The 23,034-nt window shown below is 38.5% G+C and overlaps 10 protein-coding genes across 10 annotated transcripts; 5 read left to right on the forward strand and 5 right to left on the reverse strand.

Moving 5' to 3' along the window:
- Positions 1-188: 188 nt before the first annotated feature.
- On the forward strand, positions 189-2,336 carry EV154DRAFT_433805 (SART-1 protein; the record flags this gene model as incomplete). The annotated part of the gene is made up of 3 exons (XM_051596745.1): positions 189-220; positions 307-465; positions 533-2,336. Coding segments are annotated over 3 exons (1,995 nt in total), but the record flags the coding sequence as incomplete, so codon positions are not given.
- An 81-nt stretch (positions 2,337-2,417) lies between these two features.
- On the forward strand, positions 2,418-3,302 carry EV154DRAFT_490072 (uncharacterized protein). The gene is made up of 2 exons (XM_051599385.1): positions 2,418-2,618; positions 2,683-3,302. Exons 1-2 carry the CDS (start codon positions 2,486-2,488, stop codon positions 2,991-2,993), a joined length of 444 nt encoding a protein of 147 aa, XP_051463400.1. The 5' UTR covers positions 2,418-2,485; the 3' UTR covers positions 2,994-3,302.
- Positions 3,303-7,434: 4,132 nt separating this feature from the next.
- EV154DRAFT_535374 (mitochondrial cysteine desulfurase) lies at positions 7,435-8,259 on the forward strand (the record flags this gene model as incomplete). The annotated part of the gene is made up of 2 exons (XM_051604069.1): positions 7,435-7,776; positions 7,834-8,259. The coding sequence occupies 2 exons, from the start codon at positions 7,435-7,437 to the stop codon at positions 8,257-8,259; spliced, it is 768 nt and encodes a 255-aa protein (XP_051463401.1).
- Positions 8,260-9,053: 794 nt separating this feature from the next.
- On the forward strand, positions 9,054-10,117 carry EV154DRAFT_490102 (uncharacterized protein). The gene is made up of 2 exons (XM_051599386.1): positions 9,054-9,191; positions 9,258-10,117. Exons 1-2 carry the CDS (start codon positions 9,091-9,093, stop codon positions 10,027-10,029), a joined length of 873 nt encoding a protein of 290 aa, XP_051463402.1. The 5' UTR covers positions 9,054-9,090; the 3' UTR covers positions 10,030-10,117.
- Positions 10,096-10,979, reverse strand: EV154DRAFT_597821 (uncharacterized protein; the record flags this gene model as incomplete). The annotated part of the gene is made up of 2 exons (XM_051607012.1): positions 10,096-10,770; positions 10,833-10,979. 2 exons carry the CDS (start codon positions 10,977-10,979, stop codon positions 10,096-10,098), a joined length of 822 nt encoding a protein of 273 aa, XP_051463403.1.
- Positions 10,972-12,984, reverse strand: EV154DRAFT_490104 (uncharacterized protein). The gene is made up of 4 exons (XM_051599387.1): positions 12,326-12,984; positions 12,181-12,276; positions 12,074-12,117; positions 10,972-12,014 (listed from the first exon to the last, which is right to left on the reverse strand). Exons 1-4 carry the CDS (start codon positions 12,872-12,874, stop codon positions 11,042-11,044), a joined length of 1,662 nt encoding a protein of 553 aa, XP_051463404.1. The 5' UTR covers positions 12,875-12,984; the 3' UTR covers positions 10,972-11,041.
- A 715-nt stretch (positions 12,985-13,699) lies between these two features.
- EV154DRAFT_535376 (Pep3/Vps18/deep orange family-domain-containing protein) lies at positions 13,700-16,922 on the reverse strand (the record flags this gene model as incomplete). Its single annotated transcript, XM_051604070.1, has 11 exons — positions 13,700-13,924; positions 13,974-14,102; positions 14,169-14,309; positions 14,461-14,523; positions 14,579-14,947; positions 15,005-15,370; positions 15,431-15,593; positions 15,655-16,268; positions 16,330-16,481; positions 16,552-16,738; positions 16,803-16,922. The coding sequence occupies 11 exons, from the start codon at positions 16,920-16,922 to the stop codon at positions 13,700-13,702; spliced, it is 2,529 nt and encodes an 842-aa protein (XP_051463405.1).
- Positions 16,923-17,132: 210 nt separating this feature from the next.
- On the reverse strand, positions 17,133-18,268 carry EV154DRAFT_490109 (uracil phosphoribosyltransferase-domain-containing protein; the record flags this gene model as incomplete). The annotated part of the gene is made up of 5 exons (XM_051599388.1): positions 17,990-18,268; positions 17,713-17,918; positions 17,573-17,639; positions 17,301-17,514; positions 17,133-17,231 (listed from the first exon to the last, which is right to left on the reverse strand). Coding segments are annotated over exons 1-5 (662 nt in total), but the record flags the coding sequence as incomplete, so codon positions are not given.
- Positions 18,215-19,785, forward strand: EV154DRAFT_490113 (uncharacterized protein). The gene is made up of 8 exons (XM_051599389.1): positions 18,215-18,625; positions 18,677-18,793; positions 18,863-18,957; positions 19,028-19,113; positions 19,172-19,209; positions 19,263-19,367; positions 19,420-19,521; positions 19,584-19,785. The coding sequence occupies exons 1-8, from the start codon at positions 18,581-18,583 to the stop codon at positions 19,686-19,688; spliced, it is 693 nt and encodes a 230-aa protein (XP_051463407.1). The 5' UTR covers positions 18,215-18,580; the 3' UTR covers positions 19,689-19,785.
- A 125-nt stretch (positions 19,786-19,910) lies between these two features.
- On the reverse strand, positions 19,911-22,059 carry EV154DRAFT_597826 (alcohol oxidase). Its single transcript, XM_051607013.1, has 4 exons — positions 21,934-22,059; positions 21,766-21,871; positions 21,566-21,701; positions 19,911-21,501 (listed from the first exon to the last, which is right to left on the reverse strand). Exons 1-4 carry the CDS (start codon positions 22,052-22,054, stop codon positions 19,960-19,962), a joined length of 1,905 nt encoding a protein of 634 aa, XP_051463408.1. The 5' UTR covers positions 22,055-22,059; the 3' UTR covers positions 19,911-19,959.
- Between the last annotated feature and the right edge of the window lie 975 nt (positions 22,060-23,034).

The raw sequence follows: 23,034 nt of genomic DNA on the forward strand, positions 1-23,034 counted from the left end.
AGTACATAATAAAATCAAAGAAGTCGATTATTCATTGCATGCAAACCGTGCTTTTGCCTGTTTTTAGGATTAATGCAAAATGATAAACAAGAAAACCCGTCCGGGTACTCTTTCTAAGCCTCATCCTGGGATTATTAAAGATGCACAAATGAGGAAATGAGTGGTTTCTTTTTCTTTTTTAATTAATTATGGCCGAATCGATTTCAGTTGAAGAAACAAAGTAACGCAGAGATAAACGATTATCACTTTATTGAAAACTTGTAATTTACTAATGCTTTTTTCTTTTTCTTTTTTAATTTCTTTTAGTGCCTTACGTGAGAAGTTGGGACTTCCCCCTTTAGCCATTGCAGGGAGCGCAGAAGATGCTGCGGATCCTGATAAAGATGCGTATGACAACTATCAAAGAATGAAACAGGAAAAAGATAAAGCAGCAAAAGATGAGGAAATTAAGAAGAACATTGAAAAGTATGTTTATTAATAATTATGATTTAGTAACATGAATCACACGAATACTTACGGCTCTCAAAAATAGATCTAAAAACCGCAAAAGAAACTTAGCCAAGCTTCAAGGTAAAGGACTTGGTGAAGCAAGTGACGAAGAGGATAGCGCTTTAAATTGGATCAAAAAAAGCAGAAAGCGTGAAAGAGATTTAGCAGCACGCCGAGAGCAAGAGCTTGAAGAAATGGATGATTCATACCAAACTTATGATGCCACTCATTTAAAAGGTCTCAAAGTAAGCCATGCCATGTCTGAATTTGAAGAAGGTGGGGAAACCATCTTAACACTGAAAGACCGCAATATCTTGGGCGAAGAGGATGAGGATGTAGATGAATTGACGAACGTGAATATCGAAGATCGTGAACGATTAAAGAAAAACCTCGATGCTAAGAAACAAAAGCCAGGCTACAACCCTTACGACGATGATCAATTCAATGGCAGTAAACCTAGTATCCTTCCCCAATATGAAGATGAAGAAGAAGAGGGTGGGTTTGTGATTGGAAGAGCGGGTACAATTAAACCTGTCATTGAAGCTGTAGATGAAAAAACTGTATCACAAAAATTAAAGGAACAATCATTGTCATACGAAAAGATGCAGGAAATCAAAGATTACTATACCCAAGAAGAAGTCAATGCTACATTCAAAAAACCAAAGAATAAGAAAAAGAAGAAGACTAGAAGAAAGGCAAACGATGAAGATGATATAAATGTATCGACAACAGTTGATGATAGCACGCCTGCTGCGGCACCAAGATCTCGCACCATCGATCCGGATGCCAATTTTGTAGATGATGATGATCTTCAAGAAGCCCTTGCCCGTGCTAGAAGAGTTGCGAATAAAGAAAAGAACAAGTTGTTCAAAAAAATGACGCCCGAAGAAATCGCCAAACAAATTAGAGAAGAAGAAAGCTCGAAGATGGACGAAGATGAAGAAGAAGGCGGTCTTGTTTTGTCAGAAACCACTGAATTCATCAACGCTGTAGGTAGTAACATTCCTACTTTTGCTCCCAAAGAAACCGTCGCTCCTACTCCTGTAAAACCTGTCGCTGTGGAAGCTAAGGAAGATGTCACAAGGCACGTCAAAATCGAAGATGTTCCTGAAGATACACCTATGGAGGATCCCGTGGAGGAGAAGGATGTAATTATGGAAGACATTGAAGAAGAGAAGGTAAAGGAGGCAGCTGAAGTACCCATGGTCGAAGAACCCTTAGTTAGCTCCGGCCTTGCAGCTACACTTTCTTTACTTAATCAAAAAGGTATTATTGCAAAACCTACTGAAGATCAAATTAAACGCGATAAGATTGCAGCGGAACAAATCAGATGGCAAAACGAACAAAGAAAGAGAGAGCATCAACGTGAACTGGAGGAAAAGAGAGAAAAGGAGCGTCGTAAAGGTGGAGACAGAGGCAAAGATCGTAATTCAGATAGAGTCAGAGAAGCTGAACGCGAAAGAGAAAGAGAGAAAGAAAGAGAAGATGCACAACGTATGCGCGAATATGAGTTGGCTATGCAAAACTATAAACCTGAGGTCAATTTGGAATATACAGATGATAACGGTCGAATCATGAAGACAAGTGAAGCGTTTAGATACATGTCACATAAGTTCCATGGTAAAACTTCTGGAAAGACAAAGACTGAGAAGCGTATGCAAAAGATTGAAGAAGAGCGTAAATTAAATATGATGAGTAGCACAGATACACCACATAATTTGGCAAGCGCTTTATTGGAAAGACAGCAACGTACAGGTGCGGCTCATGTTGTATTAAGTGTTGGTAAAAGAGGTGTTGTGCCTCCTACTATGCCTTTAGAAAACTCAAAGCCCTCAAAGCCCTCAAAGTCCTCAAAGAAATAGAAAAATTTAAACCAATAAAAACATGTTATCTTTCGAGTCACAATTCACCCAAAGTAGTTTGCATCTCGGCTTTATTTTAACCATGAGTCAAAATATTTAAAGTTTATTTTTCACACTCTTACATTTTGTAATTAATGCTCGCGAGATCAATCAAGAGATCATTTACTGTCGCCAACACTTGGAAACAAGCCAGTACCCTCGGTGCTATACGTACCTTTATACCTTCCACAGCAAGAAATTTAGAAACCGTGATAACACCTTCTCCAGGTTTGTCATAGATTATTTTATAAAAACAGTAGAGAGGACATGATATTAATAGGTTATACGAAAGACTCGCTTGGATTTGATGCAACTGCTGTCAAAAGTCAAAAAAACGATAGACCCGTCTATCTTGATATGCAAGCTACAAGTCCTTTAGATCCTCGTGTTTTAGACGCCATGATGCCATATATGATGGATTTATATGGAAATCCTCATTCTAGAACACATACTTATGGATGGGAGTCGGAAAAGGCTGTTGACAAAGCAAGAGAAGTGAGTTTTTTTTTTGAGGGGTGGGGAATTGCGGCATGGCGGGGATGTTCGGGATACTACACACCCATAGAGTTTTTCGGACGTTCAAAGCTCAATTTTTTTGGTTAATCTTAATATGGACATTGTCGGGTTATAGAATTTTTTGTATTTCGGTGGAACCGTTTTTGCCAAAATAAAAATGGTTCAAATTGTTTAAAAATAATTATTTTGATTGGATAGAATTATAGGCTTAAAATGTAGATTTTATTTAAAAAAAAATAATGGATGGCTTGGATGCCATACAGCCTTGCCAGCCATTGGAAATCCCTTCAGGATGGTGTAAAAAATGCATAAATTTAATCCACTACTCCCAGAAGACTGTAAGACAGTATGCATTGTTCTATAGAGCATGTATAGCCAGATGCGTACAACAAACCTATAAAAAAATAGTTAGTAAATGATACTGGAATAGTTGAATAAAAATCACTTTACCTTATTTCTTGTGCCGTTCAGAGTAATCCGTATTTGACTAAAGAAGTATGAACGTTAATGCATGTTGTTTGTACACGAAAAGCAATAGACTTACCTCACTTCATTACGCGTTAAATCTGTTATAAAAAATTTTTTTAGTCTTCATTTGAACAAAAAAAAAAGTGCTAGCAATATACCTTCCACATAGATGGGTCAGTTATGAGTGTACTATTGAGCATAAAAGTGAAAAACTATAAGATAGATAGCTTTAGCGTTTATAAAGGGAATAAGAGAAAATAACTTACCAAGTTAAAAAGTTAAAGAAACGGAAAGAAAGACATGAAGAAAAAAAAAGAAGCTAAAAGAAAAAGAACCTGCTGGAAATAGCTGTAGTTCAAAATTCTGGTCTAAACCTTTGCATATAAAAAACCTCTAAGTCAAAAAAAAAAAAAACTATATCTCTATCTCTTTTACTTCCTGAATTATGAATACTCAACCTGAACAAACCAACGAAACCGAAAACCCCTATCGTTGCGATTTCAATGAATGTGGCAAGCGCTTCCGGCATCCAAGCGCCCTTACACGTCATAAAAAATCACATAAAATTACCGAAGCCTTCACTTTTAAGGCACCCATTACCCCAAGCAACACGGCCTTCAGGCGAGTGAATGGACCAGAAGTTACTGCATTACCTGAGTCGATTAGATCTACTCGCATCAGTCTGGATCGTATGGTGTTTCATCAAGAGGACGAATCTGAATGCCAAGATTACAGTGACGAGGAAGACGACGAGGACGAAGATGAACCTTTTGATGAAGACATTGAATTCACTGAATCCATTGTTGATGAACCGGAAGCTGTAGTCGACGAAATCGAGGATCAAACACCCATAGTTGTCAACGGCGAGTTTTTTCCTTTCAGGGATAAGATACATCAATTGATGTATCAATTCTATTATCGGTCTGGGGGTGACATATCTCAAAGTTTGATGAAAGATATTGTGAAGCTTGTCAAGGACGTCACTGAAGCCAAGGTTGCCTATCCCGAAGCCAAAGTACCTGCAGCTGATCTCATATTCAACTTTGATGATTCAAGAAGAACAAGAAACCAGATTCCCTTGCTCAGACAGACGAAGCACTACGTCAAGGTTCAGAAAAAGGTGAATGGTCAAGAAGTCGAAGAAGATCTCCCGTTCTATATGAATCCTCCCTCCGAAGTCTTGAAGTTGTTGGTTGCAAACCCTTCTGTCACTGATCATTTATCAAAACTTCCTGATCATACAGAGGGCGAGCTTGTCGATAGTTACCAGTCGAACAAATGGCGTACCCACAAGATGTTTCAACATCCAATGGTCTCTGTCATAATCAACAACATCCCAAAGGATATCTGGGTTGGTGATCTGATCAAAACAGGTCAAACTTTTGTGATTGTGGAGAGGTTTTATACCTTGAATCATTCAATCGTTATGGCTGAAGGTTACCAAGTTCTTCCCGTTGATGGTAGGTTATACCTCCACAACATGCCCAGGAAAGTTTCTGTCGAAGTGAATCTCATTTCAAGCATTTTGTGTGATCGCCCGGAAACTTTGTCATTGGATTTCGAACGTAATGTGCTGGATGACTCTAATCTCCTTAGAGCTTCTAGTACCATTATTAGTAGATTGAAAATGCCAAATCCTTTGAAGCGCCCCTCTCCTTCTTCTGCTCGTAAATTCAAGCCCGTTAAGGTTATTCCCCTGAATTTCTTTACTGATGATATGAGTGGAAATCGAACCAAGAAACACAACAAGTTTGATAGTTGGATTATGGTACCCGCCGCTTTGCCTCTTGCTGAACGACATGCACTTGAGAATACAGCCTTCATCTGTACAGATCATTTGCTGTCAGCAATGCAAATGCTTCCTGCTATTGTTGAAGATCTTTTGTTGTTGGAGAAAGGTGTGGAGATGTTTTTGCCTGGTGGTGAGGCTGTCGTTGTCGTTGCTCCGTTGCAATTTATCACTGCTGATAATGCGCGTCATTCGGAGCTTGCCTCTAGTCGCGGTGCCATTTCAAAGATGCCATGCCGAAAGTGTGTTTGGGAATTAAAAACCCCAGCTCGACTTGATGGCAGTGATTATCGTTGTGACCCTCGCTCTGAAAAAGTGGTTGCAGATATGTACGCGCGATATTTGGCTTCTGGCGGTGACAAGACTTTGTTGGTAAATGTCGATACTGGTTACAAACTTGTTGGTGGTCAGGCTCTGGTAGACCTTCAATCGTTCGATACGATGTTGGATTGTCCAATCGAGCTCCTTCATACGATAATGCTTGGTGTCGGCAAAGCCTTGGTAAAAACATTGTTGCAAGACCATCTGAATCCAACTGAGAAAAGTATCCTCGAAACAAGATTGCATGGTTACGTTAGCAAAGGGTTTACCCGAAAGCTGCGTTCATCATTGCGTCTTCATGGATCTTTCTTAGGTAGGGATTACAAAATCCTCGTTCAGCAAGTACCAATTCTGTTGAATCAATTGATCTGTTCTGGTGAAATTCGACGTGATGACGGTGTTCTCTTGATCAAGACCTGCTTTGAAAATTTGGGCAAGTTAGCTTCGCTTTCTTATATCAGCAAAATCAAGCATAAGTCTGATTCGTACCTGAAGTATGTGGAGTTCACTTACAATGATCTTCGTGTCTCGGTGATGGAGCATGATGCTTACATGAAGCGAAAGTATCCTAACAGAAGGGGTGGCTCCGTTTATAACTCCAGTAAAATGCACATCATGCATCATCTTGTTGATGATATTTATCGATTTGGATCCCCAATCTTTTATGAAACTGAGAAGGGTGAGCAATTTAATAAATTCATTCGAGAGTGTCTGTTTCGTACCAACAGACATAATCCTTCAAGAGATGCCGCTGTTGCTTTTGCAAAGAGGTTGATGGCTCGACATGTATTGACTGGTGGTTCTTGGTTGGTGGCAGGCCAGGATTATCCAGTTAAAGCTTCAAACAAAGTCCTCGAGGTTGCTGTGTCCTTCAAGTCTACTATTAGAGACTTTGTTGATAATGACGATGATGACAAGACCATGAAAGTTGGCTCAACCGGAATTTTTCAAAACGGAAACAACCTCTTTATCGGTGAAGTCGTCAAAATCGATGCGTTGACTGGTGCTCCCACCATCGTTGAATACGCTCTTTGGTGTGAACGTGGACCTGTGACAAGATTTGAACTTCTAAGCCAGTCCGACGGTTTAAACTCCTGCGTTTATTACGTTTGTAACAAAGACAATGGAGGAAATCTTGTTGTTGAAAAGCTGTTGCGGACGAAGTCGACATACAGAGAAACAGAGTGTCAGTTCGTGGAGATGCTTGATTTTTCAAGAAAGATGAACCCTCGTTTCAACTTAATCAACACCAGCAAGTTTGGCACCTTCTGGTGGGCATTGTCTCATAAAGTTAAAAATTTATAAAATTTGTCTTAATAAAAAATCATGTTCATGTACATGTTAATTTCGCCATGTTAATTTTTACTTAGAAGTTTTTTTTTTTTTTTTTTTTTTTTTCGTTATTTCATTGGATGAAATGATTTTAAAAGCATAATTGTTTCCCAGAAGAGACTATCTACAAATTGAGCTAAGAAGATTTGGTGGGCTGGCTATTTTATTGGACGAAAGATTTTAAAAATAAAGTTTACATTCAGATGAGGGCACCTTACTATATAAGTTGAGGAGACTCAGTTGGTGTGTAACTTTGTTTTTCAATTAATATTAGGAAGTCGCACGGTTAATTGGTGCTGACCCAAAAGAAATTATTTTTACATCGGGCGCAACCGAATCAAACAACCTGAGTATCAAGGGCGTTGCTAGGTTCTATAAGAACAAGAAAAAACATATTATAACCACACAGATTGTATGTAATTTGTAACCAACATTTAACCCGATTTTTAACGCTCTTGTTTTTTTTCTTAATAGGAACATAAATGCGTCTTGGATTCTTGTCGTATTCTTCAAGAAGAAGGTTTCGAAGTTACTTATCTTCCCGTACAAACCAATGGTATAGTTGATATGAAGGTACTTGAAGCCGCTATTCGTCCCGATACTTCCATTATATCTATCATGACTGTCAATAATGAAATTGGTGTTATTCAACCTGTCGCAGAAATCGGTAAATTATGTAAGTCTAAGAAGATATTCTTCCATACAGATGCTGCTCAAGCGGTAGGAAAGATTCCCTTAGACGTTAATGCTATGAATGTGGATCTTATGAGTATATCCGGTCACAAGCTTTATGGCCCTAAAGGCATTGGTGCTCTTTATGTTCGTCGTCGACCTCGTGTAAGACTTGAACCTGTTCAAAGTGGTGGAGGTCAAGAAAGAGGTCTTCGTAGTGGTACTGTTCCTGCTAATTTATGCGTTGGATTGGGAGAAGCCTGTAAAATTGCCAATGAGGAAATGGAGGTAAAATTAAATACAATCCACGTGTTACGTAATCCAATATTCACTTCGAATTTATAGTATGATCACCAAAGAATCTCTAAGCTTTCCCAAAGATTAATCGAAGGAATCCAATCCCAAATTGAGCAAGTGAACCGTAATGGTGATGTTGAGAAATCCTACCCTGGGTGTGTTAACCTCTCATTTTCATATGTTGAGGGAGAATCACTTTTGATGGCATTGAAAGATATCGCTTTATCATCAGGATCCGCCTGTACTTCAGCTTCGCTTGAACCCTCTTATGTTCTCCGTGCTCTTGGCTCTGATGATGAACAAGCCCATAGTTCTATTCGTTTCGGTATTGGAAGATTCACCACGGATGAGGAAATTGACTTTGTTATCAAGAGAGTCGTTGAACATGTTCACCGTTTGAGAGAAATGTCTCCTCTTTGGGAAATGGTTCAAGAGGGTATCGATATCAAATCTATCCAATGGGCTCAACATTAAAAATTATTTCATGCATCACATAACAATATTGGCTTAAATGTAATATACCTTTTGTATGTTATTGACTTGAAAATAAATAATGGACTTTCAATGCAGCATAAATATCTTGATTGCATCGAAGTTAAACAGAAAATCTTTAATTTACATAGTACCTAGTGTTTAGAATGAAGGTCGAAACACTCGAGCGAGCTTCGATCGTGTTCCAGTCGAAACTCGTTCGAATGCTTTTTTACCTTTTTATGTTTACATCTTATTTTGACCTTAATTTAATTGTATTCTCATAAACTTTAGACCTTATGTTAAATTTCATAACAGTCATCTGCATTTGATCGAGATACTTAATCACTTAACAACCCCCCAGCCTTTAATCGCATAAATGAAAAGGTTGTGATCAATCACAATTTTTGATTGGGTTAAAAGGGTGGGGGAGTTTTCTTTTTAAATTTTTTATTCGCCGGTAAAACCATATGACAAAGACTCTTTAATTGAGCCTTACATATTCTAAAAGCTTAATTTTCACACGCAAAAAAAAAGAGAAAGACAGAAAAAAAAAAGGGCAAGGTAAAACTCACTTGTACTTAAATAACTTCCTGTTGTTTTTATATACTAATAGAACTCTATACTCTGTTTGCTCGTGTCGTGTCAAAGAAGGATGTCATAAGTGACGCTTAATGTGCGGGGGGAGCGGTGTTTATGTTTTCTCGCCCAACCAAGAATTTTGCTGACAATGTGGAAATACCCAAAAAAAAAAAGTATAAATATTCTTTTTATTTCTTTCGATTTTCCTTTTCCCCCACACTTTTTTTTAAAAAAAACAATAATATATAAATTATGTCAGCCAACGATCGTTTGAACACTATCAAAGGACATTTGTCCGGTAACTTTCCTCAAGGTTTATTAGCTGGCGAAGTTGCCATCATCACAGGTTCAGGGTAAACAAAAAAAAGATGGAAGCGTGAGTGAAATTAAACAGATAAATTGACATGTATACAATTTAGTCAAGGTATTGGTAAGAGTTGTGCTGAATACTTTGCTCGTGAAGGAGCTCTTGTTGTTGTAACCGATATTGATGCTGCCAAATCCGATCAAGTTGCTGCCGATATCAACGCCGCCGGCCTTAAGGCTATTTCCATTCCTGGCGATATCTTGGACCCCACCTTCCCCGAACGTTTGATTGAAGGTACTGTTCAACAATTCGGAAAGATCAACCATATTGTCAACAATGCTGGTTTCACTTTTGACGGTATGATCCACAAGATGACTGATAAGCAATGGGATCTCATGATTGCCGTCCACAACACTGCTCCCTTCAAGATTGTTCGTGCTGCCGCCAAGTATCTTCGTAAGAAGGACGGACAAAACAAGTCCATTGTCAATATCTCTTCTACCTCTGGTCTCCATGGTAATGTAGGTCAAGCCAATTATGCTACCGCTAAGGCTGGTATTGTTGGTTTAACAAAGACCATCGCAAAGGAATGGGGTGTCTTTGGTGTCCGTTGTAATACTGTTGCCTTTGGTTGGGTTGATACTCGTCTTACTCGTGCCAAGGAGTCCGGTGCTTCTATTGAGGTTGATGGTCAAAAGGTTGCTCTTGGTATCCCCACTGGTGGTAAGGCTCCTCCTGCCAGTGTCAACTTGTATGCTGATATTCCTCTTGGTCGTGCCGGTACTGCTGATGAAGTTGCTGGTTCTGTTTTGTCTCTTTGTACTCCCTTAACCAGCTATGTCACTGGTCATACCCTTGAAGTCACTGGTGGTCGTGGTATCTAATTCTTTGTTCCCGCACTATTCTCCATATCCCCCCACCCTTCTTTGTATAATAAACAGAAAGTTTTTTTATTCTTTGAAAGGTAATAAATAAGATGCCCAAATTCCATTGGCAGGCGGTGTAGGTGTCACAAATGTGGGTGGCACTTTATGATCAACATGATCATCCACGTCTCTGATATACTGATCCCAAAGTTTTCTGTTGCTTAATAGTGCATCAAGGGATTGATCAGAGGCACACCAATAAGCATAAGCAGGTTTATCAATGCGCATCCTATTCCAAGTATCCGCTTTATCCACATGTAATTTTTTAATGGGTTTACGCTCAACAGTTTCATACTCTTCTTTGACATCATTTGCTTCATGCCATGCCTTCACCTTATTAAAGAATTGATTGCCATCGTCTGCAAAGAAATGTCCTTTTGTCTCTAATTTCCTTCTGCGTAGTGAACGTAACAGCGTTAATTTTGACAGGATACGCGAATATTCTTTTATTTTCGACTTCAACTTGTCTTTTTTCGCCACCGTAATAGCGGGCTTGCTTGTAGGTGCCATCGTGACCTGCCATTCTGTCTGCTTTATCCATTTCTCGTTTCGTTTCGCTAATTGTTTTTGATGAAGACTTACACGTTTTCGGTGGCGCTTCTTCCAAAGGCTGTGCCGATGGAGCTTTTTTTGTTTGCTTTTTAAAACTCGAATCAGCTGTGGAACGTCTAGTATTCGACCTGTATGCATCAGTGTTGCCTACATTTTTAAACTTGATGAACAAAGAGATTTATGCGAATATTGTATAAAAAAAAACTTACGGTTTCTAAACCCAAGTTACGTAAACGAGCTTGCCATTCTTCCTCTGTGTAAGAATCGAGGTTTTGTGTTTGATTAAGCTCTAATTTTAAATGCTCGTAAAGACCGATGGCTTCTGCAAGCTGGGTTTTCGTTTGAATAATAGACATAAAAGAATTCTTTTTTATTTTTATGATTTTTGATATTTTTATTTCAGTTATTCCTCAGCGGGTTAGAGTTTGGGTTTAATATATTGGTAAGGGCCGAGCTCTTCAGCTGTGGTTTTTCCTTGTCTTTCCAATTTCCTCAATTCATTTCTTGCTTTATCTTTGATAGCTACGGGATCACGTCGAGCGAGTTCTTCAGGATAAGCACTTTTGATGGCAGCCCAGGAAGGATGTCTTATGGAAGATAAACCAGCTTCCAATGCATCCACCTCCTTTTGTTCCCAAGGAACAGCTACTTTTCTTTTAAATAATTTTACCATTCTGTACCCTTCTGGTGGTGGCGTAAATTCTTCTTTTCTCTTTGGTGCTGCTTCTGGTATTGGGGAAGTCTTGACTGCAATATAGCGTGATTGTATATTTTTTTCTTTTACGTTTTTTTGGTCTCCTCCGGCAGCAGTGTTTCTTTCGGCAGCAGAGCTTTCTCCAGGCGAATCACCCCCTTCGTAAACATCGCTGTCTTCGTCAGGAGCGTTTTCTTCATCAGCACTGGAATGAATTTCATCAATGTCAGCATCTTCTTCATTGGTAGGGCTCTCCTCTTCTTCGTTGGTAGGGCTCTCCTCTTCTTCGTTGGTAGGGCTCGCCTCTTCTTCATCGGCAACGTTTTCGGCTTCAGAGACAACGCTTTTTTCGTGAACATGATCTTCGTCACTATTTTGTACTTGAGAATCCTCTTCTTCCTGGGCAACTTCATCGTTAGGATCGGTATCTTCATCCATGGGAGTGGATTGACTATCATTGGTGCCTTCAACTGAAGCTTCCTTCTCACTTGGCGTACTTCCATCTAAAGCATCGGCAAATTCATTTTCTGAATCACTATCTGAATCCTCAGATGCAGGATGACTTGGTGCCGTTGCGTTAATTTCTGTCTCTGTTGTATTTTCGGTTGTAACTGTAGTGTGTTCAGGCTCGCTATTTGCATTCGTGTTGTCGGTTACCTTTGATCTTTTAACTGGTTGTCCTGAATCATCTTCAGCACTGTGTATATCGTTGAGTGAATAGCAAATATCTTGTATGGGATGACAACAAATATTTACCTTCGTTTTGAAAACACTTTTTTTTTTCTTAAGAGGAGTGCCACCTACGTTTTTGGTTCGCGTGAGTAAGAAATAAATAAAGAAAAATGCAAATGAAATCAACATACAAATCTGCGTCGAGTGAAATCGAATACTTCCTTTTGAAAGTCTACTAAATAAATAGGTTCAGAAGCCATGATTTCCTCCTTGCTTTGTTTCAAAAGCTAGATAATAAGTCAGTCAATAAGTTTACAAAGAATAAGGCTTATTTACACTGTTCCGTTCATCTGAAAGAGCGGCAAAAAGATCATTATCATTTTCTCCTGGCTTAAAAAAGTATTTGTCCAAGTCAAAGGGAAGGCATTTGTCCACTGCTGTTTCCAAGTTATTTCCTTTCTTCAGTTCTTGGATTAACCACAATATTCTAGCTTTAACATAAATCAAAGTATCGTCCTTTACATCGCGTTCTTGAGCTTTGTGGGACGACGGTACGACATTCTGAAAGAAATTATAGAAGCTCGTTTCATGTTCCTTGTTGTGGTATAAATTGTAGAAAAACGTGGCCAAGTTGATCATTTCTATCTCCAAACCGAGTTTTTGTTTTTCCAAATCACTCATTTGCTCACCCATCAATTCTTTATCCTCATCAATAATGTTAATGGTGTCCTCGATATTGAAATACAAAGACTGGGTCAATTTCTTTCTTTCTTCGTCTAATTGATTGTACAGCTGATCAGCCCCCTTCTCGTCCCCCTTCTCACTCTGCAATAGCTTCTCGGCCGATGCATGGCACGCTTTTAAGCATTCGAGTTTTGCAGACATGAATATATTTTGGATAAGGATAAAAGAGAAAAAAGAGTCACTTTTATGATTTTTTAAAAAAAAAAAAAAATTGATAAAATGGTATAATTAAATAGCCCAACTTGATGCTACATCCATCTCTTCATCTCCAATAAATGGTTGATCAATGGATTTAATCATGATATCGCCACATAAGACACATTCACTAGCTACGATATCATCTAATTCCTCTCGCAATTGCTCCACTTTACCCATTACCAAATCGTGTTCTACTTTGGTCTCTGAAATTACCGCGTCTGACGGGAAAATCACGTTCTTGGCCGTGTTCATAAACTTTGTCGTTGGGTTTACGGGTGTTGTTCGAGGAGAGGGCGCGGCGGTTTCTTTAGTGATTTGGTCTTGAATCGCTCGGACGCGTTTCATGTATCGCGAAGGTAAAACCTTGTACATCTATTGTATGAAAAAGTAGAATGAGTATAAAAGGTCCGCGTATTTCTCGGTGTTAATTTACTTTTTCGGTGAGACAGTCATGATGAAATCCATGTTGACAAGGAAACATGTAGAACCCACGAATATACAGTGGGTAATTACAACAATAACATCTATCCGCTGCATTGACCAGCGCAAATCTAGAATGGTCACAGGTAAGAAAAAATAACAGGGAATCAGGGGTTTTACTCACCTGCTTCGTAACTCTCGAATATCAAGTCGAATGCTATCCCCACTTTTCGTTGCCTCATCCATTTCCAGCTTTATATCATCAATCGTGTCATTATATTTTTCCAATGCTGTACAGATTTCCTCCTATAATTTTTTTTTTTTAGACACAGTCTCGTGCACTCATAGTCAGATATCTACCTTGAAATCATTGATCAATACAAAGTCAGGAAAGAAGGGAAGAATATCTTCAATCTTTAACAAGTTACTTTGCTTCAGAAATTCAAGTGCCGTCTTGATATCCTTGTTGTCTTGCACAACATGTTTGGCAATGGTTAACCAAAGCTTTTTACGCAATACATCGTCGTCTTCTGGCTTATCAGCATTGATACGTGCCAATTCTACATCGTGATTCTATTTACGATATGAGTTTCATATAAAGTGTTTCGCCAACTATTTATACCTTGAGTGCGAGGTTAACAGCTTCTTCATAAAGTCCCATTTGACTATAAATATGAACACAACTTTGTGTACGGCCGTTTTGTGTACATAACCGTAATGCATAATCCAAGTTATAATGCATTTCACGGCCCTGTTCAAAAAAAAAGAAATTGAGTTAGTTTTGTCTTCTTGCCCGGAGCCACACTTTTCTACTTACTTCGTTCTTCAAAAAGGTCAATAATGCAGTTTCATCTGCGGTTTTTTGTGTGGCATATAATGTCAACAAGAAGTTATGAATAGCAGGGTCGGTATTATTAAGAGATGTTACAACATGAGATAAGTAACGTATTGCTTGATTCTATACATAGGGTTAAGAATAAACAGGCCAGTGTAAGTTGAGTATACTTTACCTGAGTAGATTTTTCCATCAGCTTTTTATGATCATATCTTAATAAAGCAGGAATCAACTGTCGAGGATTTAAATTACTCTGTCTCATCCAAACATTGACTGTCTCATAAGGATCATTTTCCATCAAGACGGGTGAAAATTTGTAAAACACGTCTGGGTCTGCCTACAAAAGATATGTTACTACAAATGCGCTCCCCGTGATCAATACAGGATGTTACCTCTTTACTCAAGACGGTCAGTGCTTTGCTCCAATTCTTCTCTGTAATCCAATGACTAATGACTTTATCATAGTCTCCAATTAAGGAAGCGAAGAATAAAAATTCATCGTTCCGTCCTTGACTGGCAATCAATTTATAGGTAGTGGGGCGGTGCAAGTTACCATTGTAGGATTCCAAAAATGATTTAAATTCGTCACGTACATCGTCCAATTGTTCCAAGAAATAAGCTTCTGTATTGGGTATCAAACTCGTGGCTTCGTTGGGTGTAGGAGAACAATGGGCAGACGAAGCCAGATCTTCTAATTCGTTTAATTTAGACAGATAGATCTCGACTAACCATGTCGCCACAATTGTTTTTTGTGTTTGATCCTACAATAAATGTGTCGGTGTCCTTATCTTTTCTCTTGCTTTATTGTCAGTACTTACATTCTTTCGTAACCGATTAAGTTTATTAGTTAAGTAGACACGTAACGCATCCACTTCACCTTTTTCAACAAACATTAATGTAACTTCTTCAAAAGGTACGGTACTATCAGCAAAAATCTCTGCACTCATCTTGTAGCGTCTTTGACTAAAATAATCCTTGGCCTGTGCTGTAAAAACCTTATCCTTTTGTGCAGGATCCTTACAATATCTTAATGCAGAATTATATCGTTTCTTTTCCAAATAAAGTTTCCATACATCGCGTTCTTCGTTATTGATACTGAGTTCGTACATGGCCAAAGTGGTGTATACCCAAAATGTCTTTTTAATATCGTCTACTGCCATACTGATTACGGTTTCTCCTTGTCCCTAAAACAGTAAAAGTATGAATATGGCATCCGCCCTGCTATGATATTGTGTATACTCTACCACAGGGATCATTTCTTCGTAGACGATTTGATCGTTTAATTGACAAATGGCTCGTACGCGATCTTTATACAACAAGACAAAATGAAATTCGGTCAGGGCAACTGAAATGGGAATTTCTGTTACTAATTTTCCAGAGTCATCGTCGGAAGGTGTAGCAGGGTATCTATATGTTCAGGTTAAAATATTAGAAAAACAATGTAATATGTACTTATACAGAAACTCACTGTAACAGCTGAACGTCATCCACCACACTATCACCTACGTTTTGAGATCCATAAACAAGGGCACCATGATAGATCCCGGGACCTGTCAGCCAAGCAAAAGATTCAGCAATACCTTGTTGTTGCAACTCATGAAATCGACTAAAGAAATGCAGTTCACTGTGAGGTAATTCACCCGGTAATTCCTGATAGCCGGGATTCACATCGTAATTGGAAAAGAGGTTTTCAAACATGGCTCTTTCACCACGATCCTCCTCACCGCCACCTGCACCTGCAGCACCAAAACCACCTCCGGTAGCAGCAGGTGAATGCGTGCCACTGTTGGGGCCGATGAAGCCAATAAATTGATAGATTCTAGTGGTGGTGGTAGCCATTACAAAATACTTTCGGTTGTTGACGGGGAATTGTTCGAAATAAAGACCTGTGACGGGCATGGTAGATTCATGAATAGAATAGACTTGCTTAAAGTATTTTTCTTCTCTGCGAAAGTATTCGTCGGTGGGTTCTAAGCATGTCTCGTAAATAAGACCATTTTTGGTACCGATAAGGATTTCTCGGGTGGATGGGTCTGTTAGTGTGGATTGTTTATTCCATGCGATGGAAGTGATCGTCACGCCCTAAAAAAGGTGTATGTGTGAGTGTTTACGCAATGTGTGATAAGTTTTTGCTTTTTATTACCTTAAATTTAGGCAGTTGTTTGGTTCTTCTCCATTTCTCATAAAGATAATAATTTTCGCCATGGTCGGTGGTGATGATTAAATGTCGACCTGTGGGATCAAAAAAGATTTGCTTGACTTTTCCATCACTGGGTTTACGTGATATTTCAATCTCTACACATGTATGCATGATTTTTTTAATTTTTTTTTGGTTTTTTCTTATGGCGCGACTGGGGAAACTTACCTTCGACTTCGAGAGGGTTATCTAAATCAATTCTTAATAAACGAAAGGTATCTAAGGCAACAATCAAGATATTATTGGAAACAGCCATATCCACTAGCTTGGCAGGCATTTGAAATTGAACATAGTCGATGCCAAAAATAGGTTCCTCAATTTGACCGAATCCTGTCGACACATAGCCTGTTTCCAACTTTTTTTTTTTTTTTTTTTTAGTCATTAGTTTTTTGTTTTAAAGTGGAGTGTTCCATCCTTACTCGAACATTATCTAGACCATCAAAACCGTTGGTGGGAATGTAAGTATCTGCGCCATATTGTACAGTTGAGGTGCCATGAGCCGCCTCTGACGACTCCATGTAATCATCTAATAGAGACATTTTTCTTTTTTTTAAAAAAAAACTCGAGACAAAAAGGGGTTTACAAGTTTTATCTTGTCTCTCTCACACTTTAAAAATTACACAAGAAAAAAATAACCCAGATTTATAAATGCTGTAATCGTGCGTTGTTTCATGCACGTCACAGTTGTCTCTGTAAAAAAACGCGAGTGCGGCCGATAGAGCCATTGAGCCACGCGTGCGCGTGTTGAATAAGAAAAAAAAAATCTTTCTAATTTTTAATTTTTTTATTTATTTATATACACCCATATAATTTTTTTTTTATATATAATTTAATCAGTACCGAAGTATCTAATCGTGAAAATGAAAAGGTTAGTCAGTGTATCTGTTTCCATGGCGACTACATCTTTCAATATTTACCTGCAACCGAAATCACCACAACCGGGAATGATATACTTCTCTTCGTTAAGACAGGCATCGAGCTCACCAATGACGATCTTAACCTTGGGGAAACGTTGAACGAAAGCGTCAATACCTTCGGGGGAACCAATCAAGTTTAAGAAAATGATGTGGTCTTCCTTAACATTGTTATCGAGCAAAACTTGAGTAGCTTGCATGGCAGATCCACCAGTAGCTATTAAAGAAAAGTGTTATTACACGCGCGTGCAAATACGTGTATTTTATAAACTTACCAAGCATGGGATCTAACAAAAAGACATAACGAGAAGCAATATCCTTGGGAAGCTTGGAGTAGTAGAGCTATTATAAATAGGGTTAGATACACAGAAAAAAAGATCAGCAGATAATATACATATTAAAAATTTTTCTTTACCTTGGGTTGATGGGTTTCTTCATCACGTTGAATCAAAATCTTACCGATTCTCACGCTTCTGCAGCACTCACGCAAACCTTGTTCCATAGCCTCACCAGCACGCATGATGGAAACACCACAGATACGACCTTCGAAGGCAATACCGTTGTATTCAGCAAGAGTGGGAGTCAAGACGTTCTTCTCGACAACGGGCAAGTGGTTCAAACCTATTTATATTTTGAATAAGCGACGAATTACGTATATTAAAATATACCATGTATATCAGAAATAAACCTACCTTCTTCGACCAAGAGACGGATGATACGATCAGCATAGAAAATGAAATCGGAACGGGGTGTTTCCTTGGAACGAATGATAGTCATCAAACCCTTTAATTGGGTAGTTTGAGGCAAAAGTTGAACTTGCTTAGGTAATTGGTAGTTCTCAGTTCCAGACATTTTTCCTTGTTAAAAATATAAAGGGTGTGTATAAACAAAGAAAAAGAAAAAAGAAGAGGAAACGATATAAGAAAAAAGAAAAAAACTTTATACACTCAAACTAAGCGATCCGCTAATTCGCAGTCACTGGTTTTTTTTTTTTTCTTTTTTTCCACCCAGACTATACCCAAATAAACCAGAAAAGATAAGAGAGGAATTACTCACGCTTATCTCACAGTGTACTAATGCGAGGGGTATATTTCTTCGCATAGAATACGAAGTATTTTTATACACTACTTCTTTCGGCCCTCTACTTTGCCACAAACAACAACAAAAATTTCTTTTTTGTAACGGATATACTTTTAACGCACCCAGTGTAACCTGTATCTGTCAGCAAAACCAAAAAGAAGAAACAAAAATTACCTGTTTTTCAAACACCCTCCTACCCAGCCATGCTTGTCAATAATTTATCCGAGAAAGACCAACAAGCTATCAGAGTAAGAAAAGTGAGAAATGTTGAGGCACTCTTTTCGCTTACAAACATATAGGTCCTTCAAAAAGAAATAAGCTCACTTTATGCTGCTGTCTCTACAGACTACATGGTCGAATGGGACCAAGAGTGCAAAAAACAAAGGTACACAGAATGCCCTGATTCCGTCAAGCAGGTAGAAAAAAAAAAGAAAAAAAAAAAGAACTAGAATGCCTTCTTATTATTAAACAAACAAACAACAAAGGTCGAACAAGGTGCTCGTGATTTAGGCATTCTTGAAAAGTGTCAAATTATTCCTGTCGAATCCGATTACTATGACTGGGAACTTCAACAACGAGCGTAATAGAAAAAAAATACCAGTGTTAATACCCACTGTCGCGCCATAACTAAATATTGCGTTTTCCATTAGTTTCAGAGTCAATGCTCCTTCCAAGGAACACATGTGCAAGAGTGTAGTGTTGGAAAACACACGTTGCACACACGAGGATATTTCAGGTACGTAAGCTGGCAAGTCTAACGAGTAAGTTGAAAAAACTGATATAGAGATCATTAGACCCATTGTACTCCAGATACTACTGTGTGATTACTCAGGTATAACACTGATTGAAAAAAGGAAAAATAGGGTTTAATCCAGTTTAGAATAGTATGTTAAGCCTGTGAACACTCAGAAATTATTGAATTTCTGTCGTGGATTAAAGAACAAGGAAATCAGCAAAAAGTTTTACAATTACCGTCTTGCTGATTCAGAGGTATTCTTATTTGGACAATGGCATGATTTTTTTATCTAATTTCATTATTTAGGTCTCGTTTGAATTGACAGGCTATAAATCCGGTGGCGTATGTCCTGTGGGTATGAAGCAGCCCATCCCCATCATTCTTGCTGAATCCATCACCAAACTTGAGGTAATCAAACAAACAAAAAATAGTGCGTATAAAAAAAAATATTAAAAAGATTGATTTATTAGCCCGCTGTGATTTATTTGGGTGCTGGACATATCGATTGGAAATTAGGTGTTCCTGTCTCTTCCTTGATTCACTCCACCAACTGCTTTGTCACTGATTTGGATTAAAATTCCGAAAACTTTTTTTAGAATAAATTACAATAGACATGTTTTTAAACAGGTCATGTGTGTGCGCGTGTGTGTGTGTTTCCTAAAACAATCTCAGTGCATGAAAAAAAAAGGGTGACAATCCCACGGGTGTTACATTAAACCTACTGTAAATGTAAAATCATGCAAAAAAGAACCATGTATGTTACAAACTCTAAACCTTACACAAAAATAAACTTTATTGTTCTTGTGAAAAAATATGCTATGCATTTTTTTTTTAAAAAAAAATATTCTAATGTCTCTTATGAAGTGTCTTCTTGATAATATCGGCAGCCTTTTCAGCAACACCATAAGTAGGTTGCATCAAATGAGATGAGACTTCTAAAGGCATAATAGAAGCATCCACTACTCTCAAATTGGCAGTACCATAGACCAATAAGTTAGGATCGACGACGCCACCGAGATTACGAGGAAGCATTGCACAGGTACCAATTACATGCCAGTCAGAACGTACATTATCTACCAACCATTGCTTGACGTCTTCGTCACTAGAGCGTTCAGTTCCAGGCTCCACTTCTTCGATAGTGACAGCAGCAAGTCCAGGTGCGGCTAAAAGTTGACGAGCGAGCTTGGTTGATGCAACATGAACCTCGACGTCCATAGGATGAGAATAATATTGAGGATCAATGATGGAAGGAACTTCAATATCAGAGGAGTTGATATGGACAAAACCACGAGATAAGGGAGCCACAAGTACTTGATTGATCGTTTGATACTTGTTATGAATAATATCTGACTTTCCCATACCTGCGTAACCAGGTGTGAAATTAATTTCAATAGGTGACAAGTAATTTTCTTCATATCGACTGGCAACAATTTCATATTGTTTCTTGATTAAATCAACATGAGAAGCATTGATAGAAGCGTAATGTTGAGCCCATTCATCGGTTGATTTACGAATACGATCAGCGAAAGTCTTGGGAGAAACAAAGGTCGTGTTTTCAAAAAGTTGTTGAGGGCTGGGGTAACCCAAGTTGTTGGGTGTTGTAGTCCACATACCTGTCTTAGACTTGGTGTAGATTTCCTTTTGTTCAGCATACAATGTCTCGTTAGAAAACAAACTATTGGTGGTGTAACCCGTAATGTTGGTGGTAGAAACAGCGACAGCATGAACGTGATCTTGCAAGTTGGTTCCGACACCGGGTAAATCAAGCAAAGATTCAATACCAAAGGCCGTTACAATGTCCTTGTTACCGATACCAGAGATTTCCAAAAGCTTGGGACTACCAATAGTACCAGAAGATAAGATAACTTCACGACGTGCCTTGATAGTTTGCTTGTGGGTACTGTTGCCGGTAGTAAACCATTCAACACCAACAGCTTGTAAAGGCTTGTTACCAGACTTGGGAGCAAATTGAATACGGGAAGCGGTATGGTTGGCCAAGACAAAGAGATTCTTACGGCTAAGATAAGGCTTTATGTAACCAGTGTAAGCACTACTACGACGAGCAGAAACAGGGTCCAACGTATTGGGTGTAATGGAATAACCATGAAGGCTACCGTCCATTAAATCTTGACGGTGAGTGAAATCTAAATGTTCGAGAGAAGAATTCCAACTGGCAGATTGAGAGAACTCATATACTGGGTAACCGATATCGATACGTCCTTTTTTACCATGGACATTTTTCTTATAGGTGGCACCGTAATGAGCTTGTTGCGACGTAGGAGGATGAAAATCTTCGACCTTTTTAAAATACTTGAACATATCAGCACCGTTCCACCCAGGGTTACCAAGTTCTTCCCAAGCATCATAATCTTTCAGGGCACCGCGAGTCTATGTAGGTATAGTTTAGCCATATGTTACTTTTTTTTATTATGTTGATTTTTTGATAACGTACCCAAACTAAACCGTTGATAGAACTACCACCACCTAATAATTTACCAGTGGCAACAGAGAGACTTCTGTTATTCATACCTTTTTGGGGAACAGTTGGAATCATAGGACAAAGTTCAGATCCAACAGCTTGACCATACCTAAGATTAAGTTGAGTGGTTAATATGTGTGTGAATATATATAGGTCGATTTGTCAATATTTACATGCCCGGGGCGTAGATCACAAACTCTTCGCTAGCATCAGGACCTGCTTCCAAGACGGCGACAGTGATACGTTTGTCATCGGAAAGACGACTTGCTAATGCAAGACCTACAATGAAGAAATAACAGTGAGTTTGTGTGTTATCGCAATAAATGTAGATTTGGTAATACCAGCTACACCACCACCAACAATGACATAATCATAAGTATCGGTGGTAGACTTTGATGAATGGGCGTTTGTGAAAGAAGCAAAAGCTGCAACTACAGTAATAACAGCGGTAGAAATCTTCATTAAATAAAAAGTGATTGGAATTAAGTATTTCTGTTCCGAAAATCCTTAGCTTTATATATAGTCAGTAACCTGATTAAGTCGGGGCCAGTAAAACAAAAAGTTTGACAGCTCGCGCAATCTAAAATGAAAAGTGACTGGGAAGATTTAATTTGTAATGATTATTCATGCTTATTTTTCTGACATTCGCAGGTCCCAATTCTACACAATCAGATCTTTGTTTTTATTTTCGTTATCTGTGTTTGAAAAATGATGGAAAGATAAAGTAGATGCATAGTGTCAAAAAAACATGGAACACTACATTGTTTGTACGATGTCAATGTATGTTGTGTAAATTATTCCATTGCATAAAAAGCTTATCGGTTGGTATATCACAGAAAAAGGGAACTTCCATCGACCCTCCCTTCGTGACAAAACGCAAATGTCGGATGTCAATTAAGTTGCAGCAATCAGTTTGCAAAACGGTATGAGTGTAATACACCGCCTAGTTCTTTTCGTAATCGTCATATGCGCACGAACTTACGTATTCTTTCCAAAATAAGGGTCGATTACTAAATTCATAGGTACTGTGAATCGACCCTGCCCCTCTTTTTTATTTTTTTAAAAAGAATATAAAAATTTTCATTGGATGATCGGCAACATTACTTTTATCCGTGCCGTTTCGGCAAAGTCCACATGTGTTATTTAACGACCCTGTCGAATATAATTCGAGTCCAGCGCCAGCGTTATCTTTATAGTCTAGAAATTCGTACTCGTGCTTCAGGGACAATTGACTTTTGGGCCACGTAAGCCAACCTGCTGTTATTAATGGCTGTCCCAGTAATAGCAGGCAGTTTCAATGCTGTTCGGCAAAAAGGGGTTTCAATTGTAAAGACAAAAGCAGATAAGGCAAGCTTTTAGCAAGCACTTTTTGATTGACACAAATTTTAACTTTCCAATGTAACACAGTTTTATTGATAAGCATTATTGAATGAAACAGAGCA

Source organism: Mucor mucedo, assembly GCF_025094135.1.
Source record: "Mucor mucedo strain NRRL 3635 chromosome Unknown EV154scaffold_2, whole genome shotgun sequence".
Taxonomy (NCBI): domain Eukaryota; kingdom Fungi; phylum Mucoromycota; class Mucoromycetes; order Mucorales; family Mucoraceae; genus Mucor; species Mucor mucedo.

Excerpts from the sequence above, each read along its gene's own strand:
- EV154DRAFT_490102 (XM_051599386.1), top strand. The coding sequence starts at position 9,091 with ATGTCAGCCAACGATCGTTTGAACACTATCAAAGGACATTTGTCCGGT. Across the intron at positions 9,192-9,257 it reads GCCATCATCACAGGTTCAGG|TCAAGGTATTGGTAAGAGTT; the intron begins GTAAACAAAAAA and ends TATACAATTTAG.
- EV154DRAFT_490113 (XM_051599389.1), top strand. The coding sequence starts at position 18,581 with ATGCTTGTCAATAATTTATCCGAGAAAGACCAACAAGCTATCAGA. Across the intron at positions 19,368-19,419 it reads ACCGTCTTGCTGATTCAGAG|GTCTCGTTTGAATTGACAGG; the intron begins GTATTCTTATTT and ends TTCATTATTTAG. Across the intron at positions 19,522-19,583 it reads AATCCATCACCAAACTTGAG|CCCGCTGTGATTTATTTGGG; the intron begins GTAATCAAACAA and ends TTGATTTATTAG.
- EV154DRAFT_490104 (XM_051599387.1), bottom strand. The coding sequence starts at position 12,874 with ATGTCTGCAAAACTCGAATGCTTAAAAGCGTGCCATGCATCGGCCGAG. Across the intron at positions 12,277-12,325 it reads TTTCAGATGAACGGAACAGT|CTTTTGAAACAAAGCAAGGA; the intron begins GTAAATAAGCCT and ends CTTATTATCTAG. Across the intron at positions 12,015-12,073 it reads AAAGTGTTTTCAAAACGAAG|TGCTGAAGATGATTCAGGAC; the intron begins GTAAATATTTGT and ends CGATATACACAG.
- EV154DRAFT_597826 (XM_051607013.1), bottom strand. The coding sequence starts at position 22,054 with ATGAAGATTTCTACCGCTGTTATTACTGTAGTTGCAGCTTTTGCTTCT. Across the intron at positions 21,872-21,933 it reads TGTTGGTGGTGGTGTAGCTG|GTCTTGCATTAGCAAGTCGT; the intron begins GTATTACCAAAT and ends TCTTCATTGTAG. Across the intron at positions 21,502-21,565 it reads CTATCAACGGTTTAGTTTGG|ACTCGCGGTGCCCTGAAAGA; the intron begins GTACGTTATCAA and ends ATACCTACATAG.
- EV154DRAFT_490072 (XM_051599385.1), top strand. The coding sequence starts at position 2,486 with ATGCTCGCGAGATCAATCAAGAGATCATTTACTGTCGCCAACACTTGG. Across the intron at positions 2,619-2,682 it reads CGTGATAACACCTTCTCCAG|ACTCGCTTGGATTTGATGCA; the intron begins GTTTGTCATAGA and ends GTTATACGAAAG.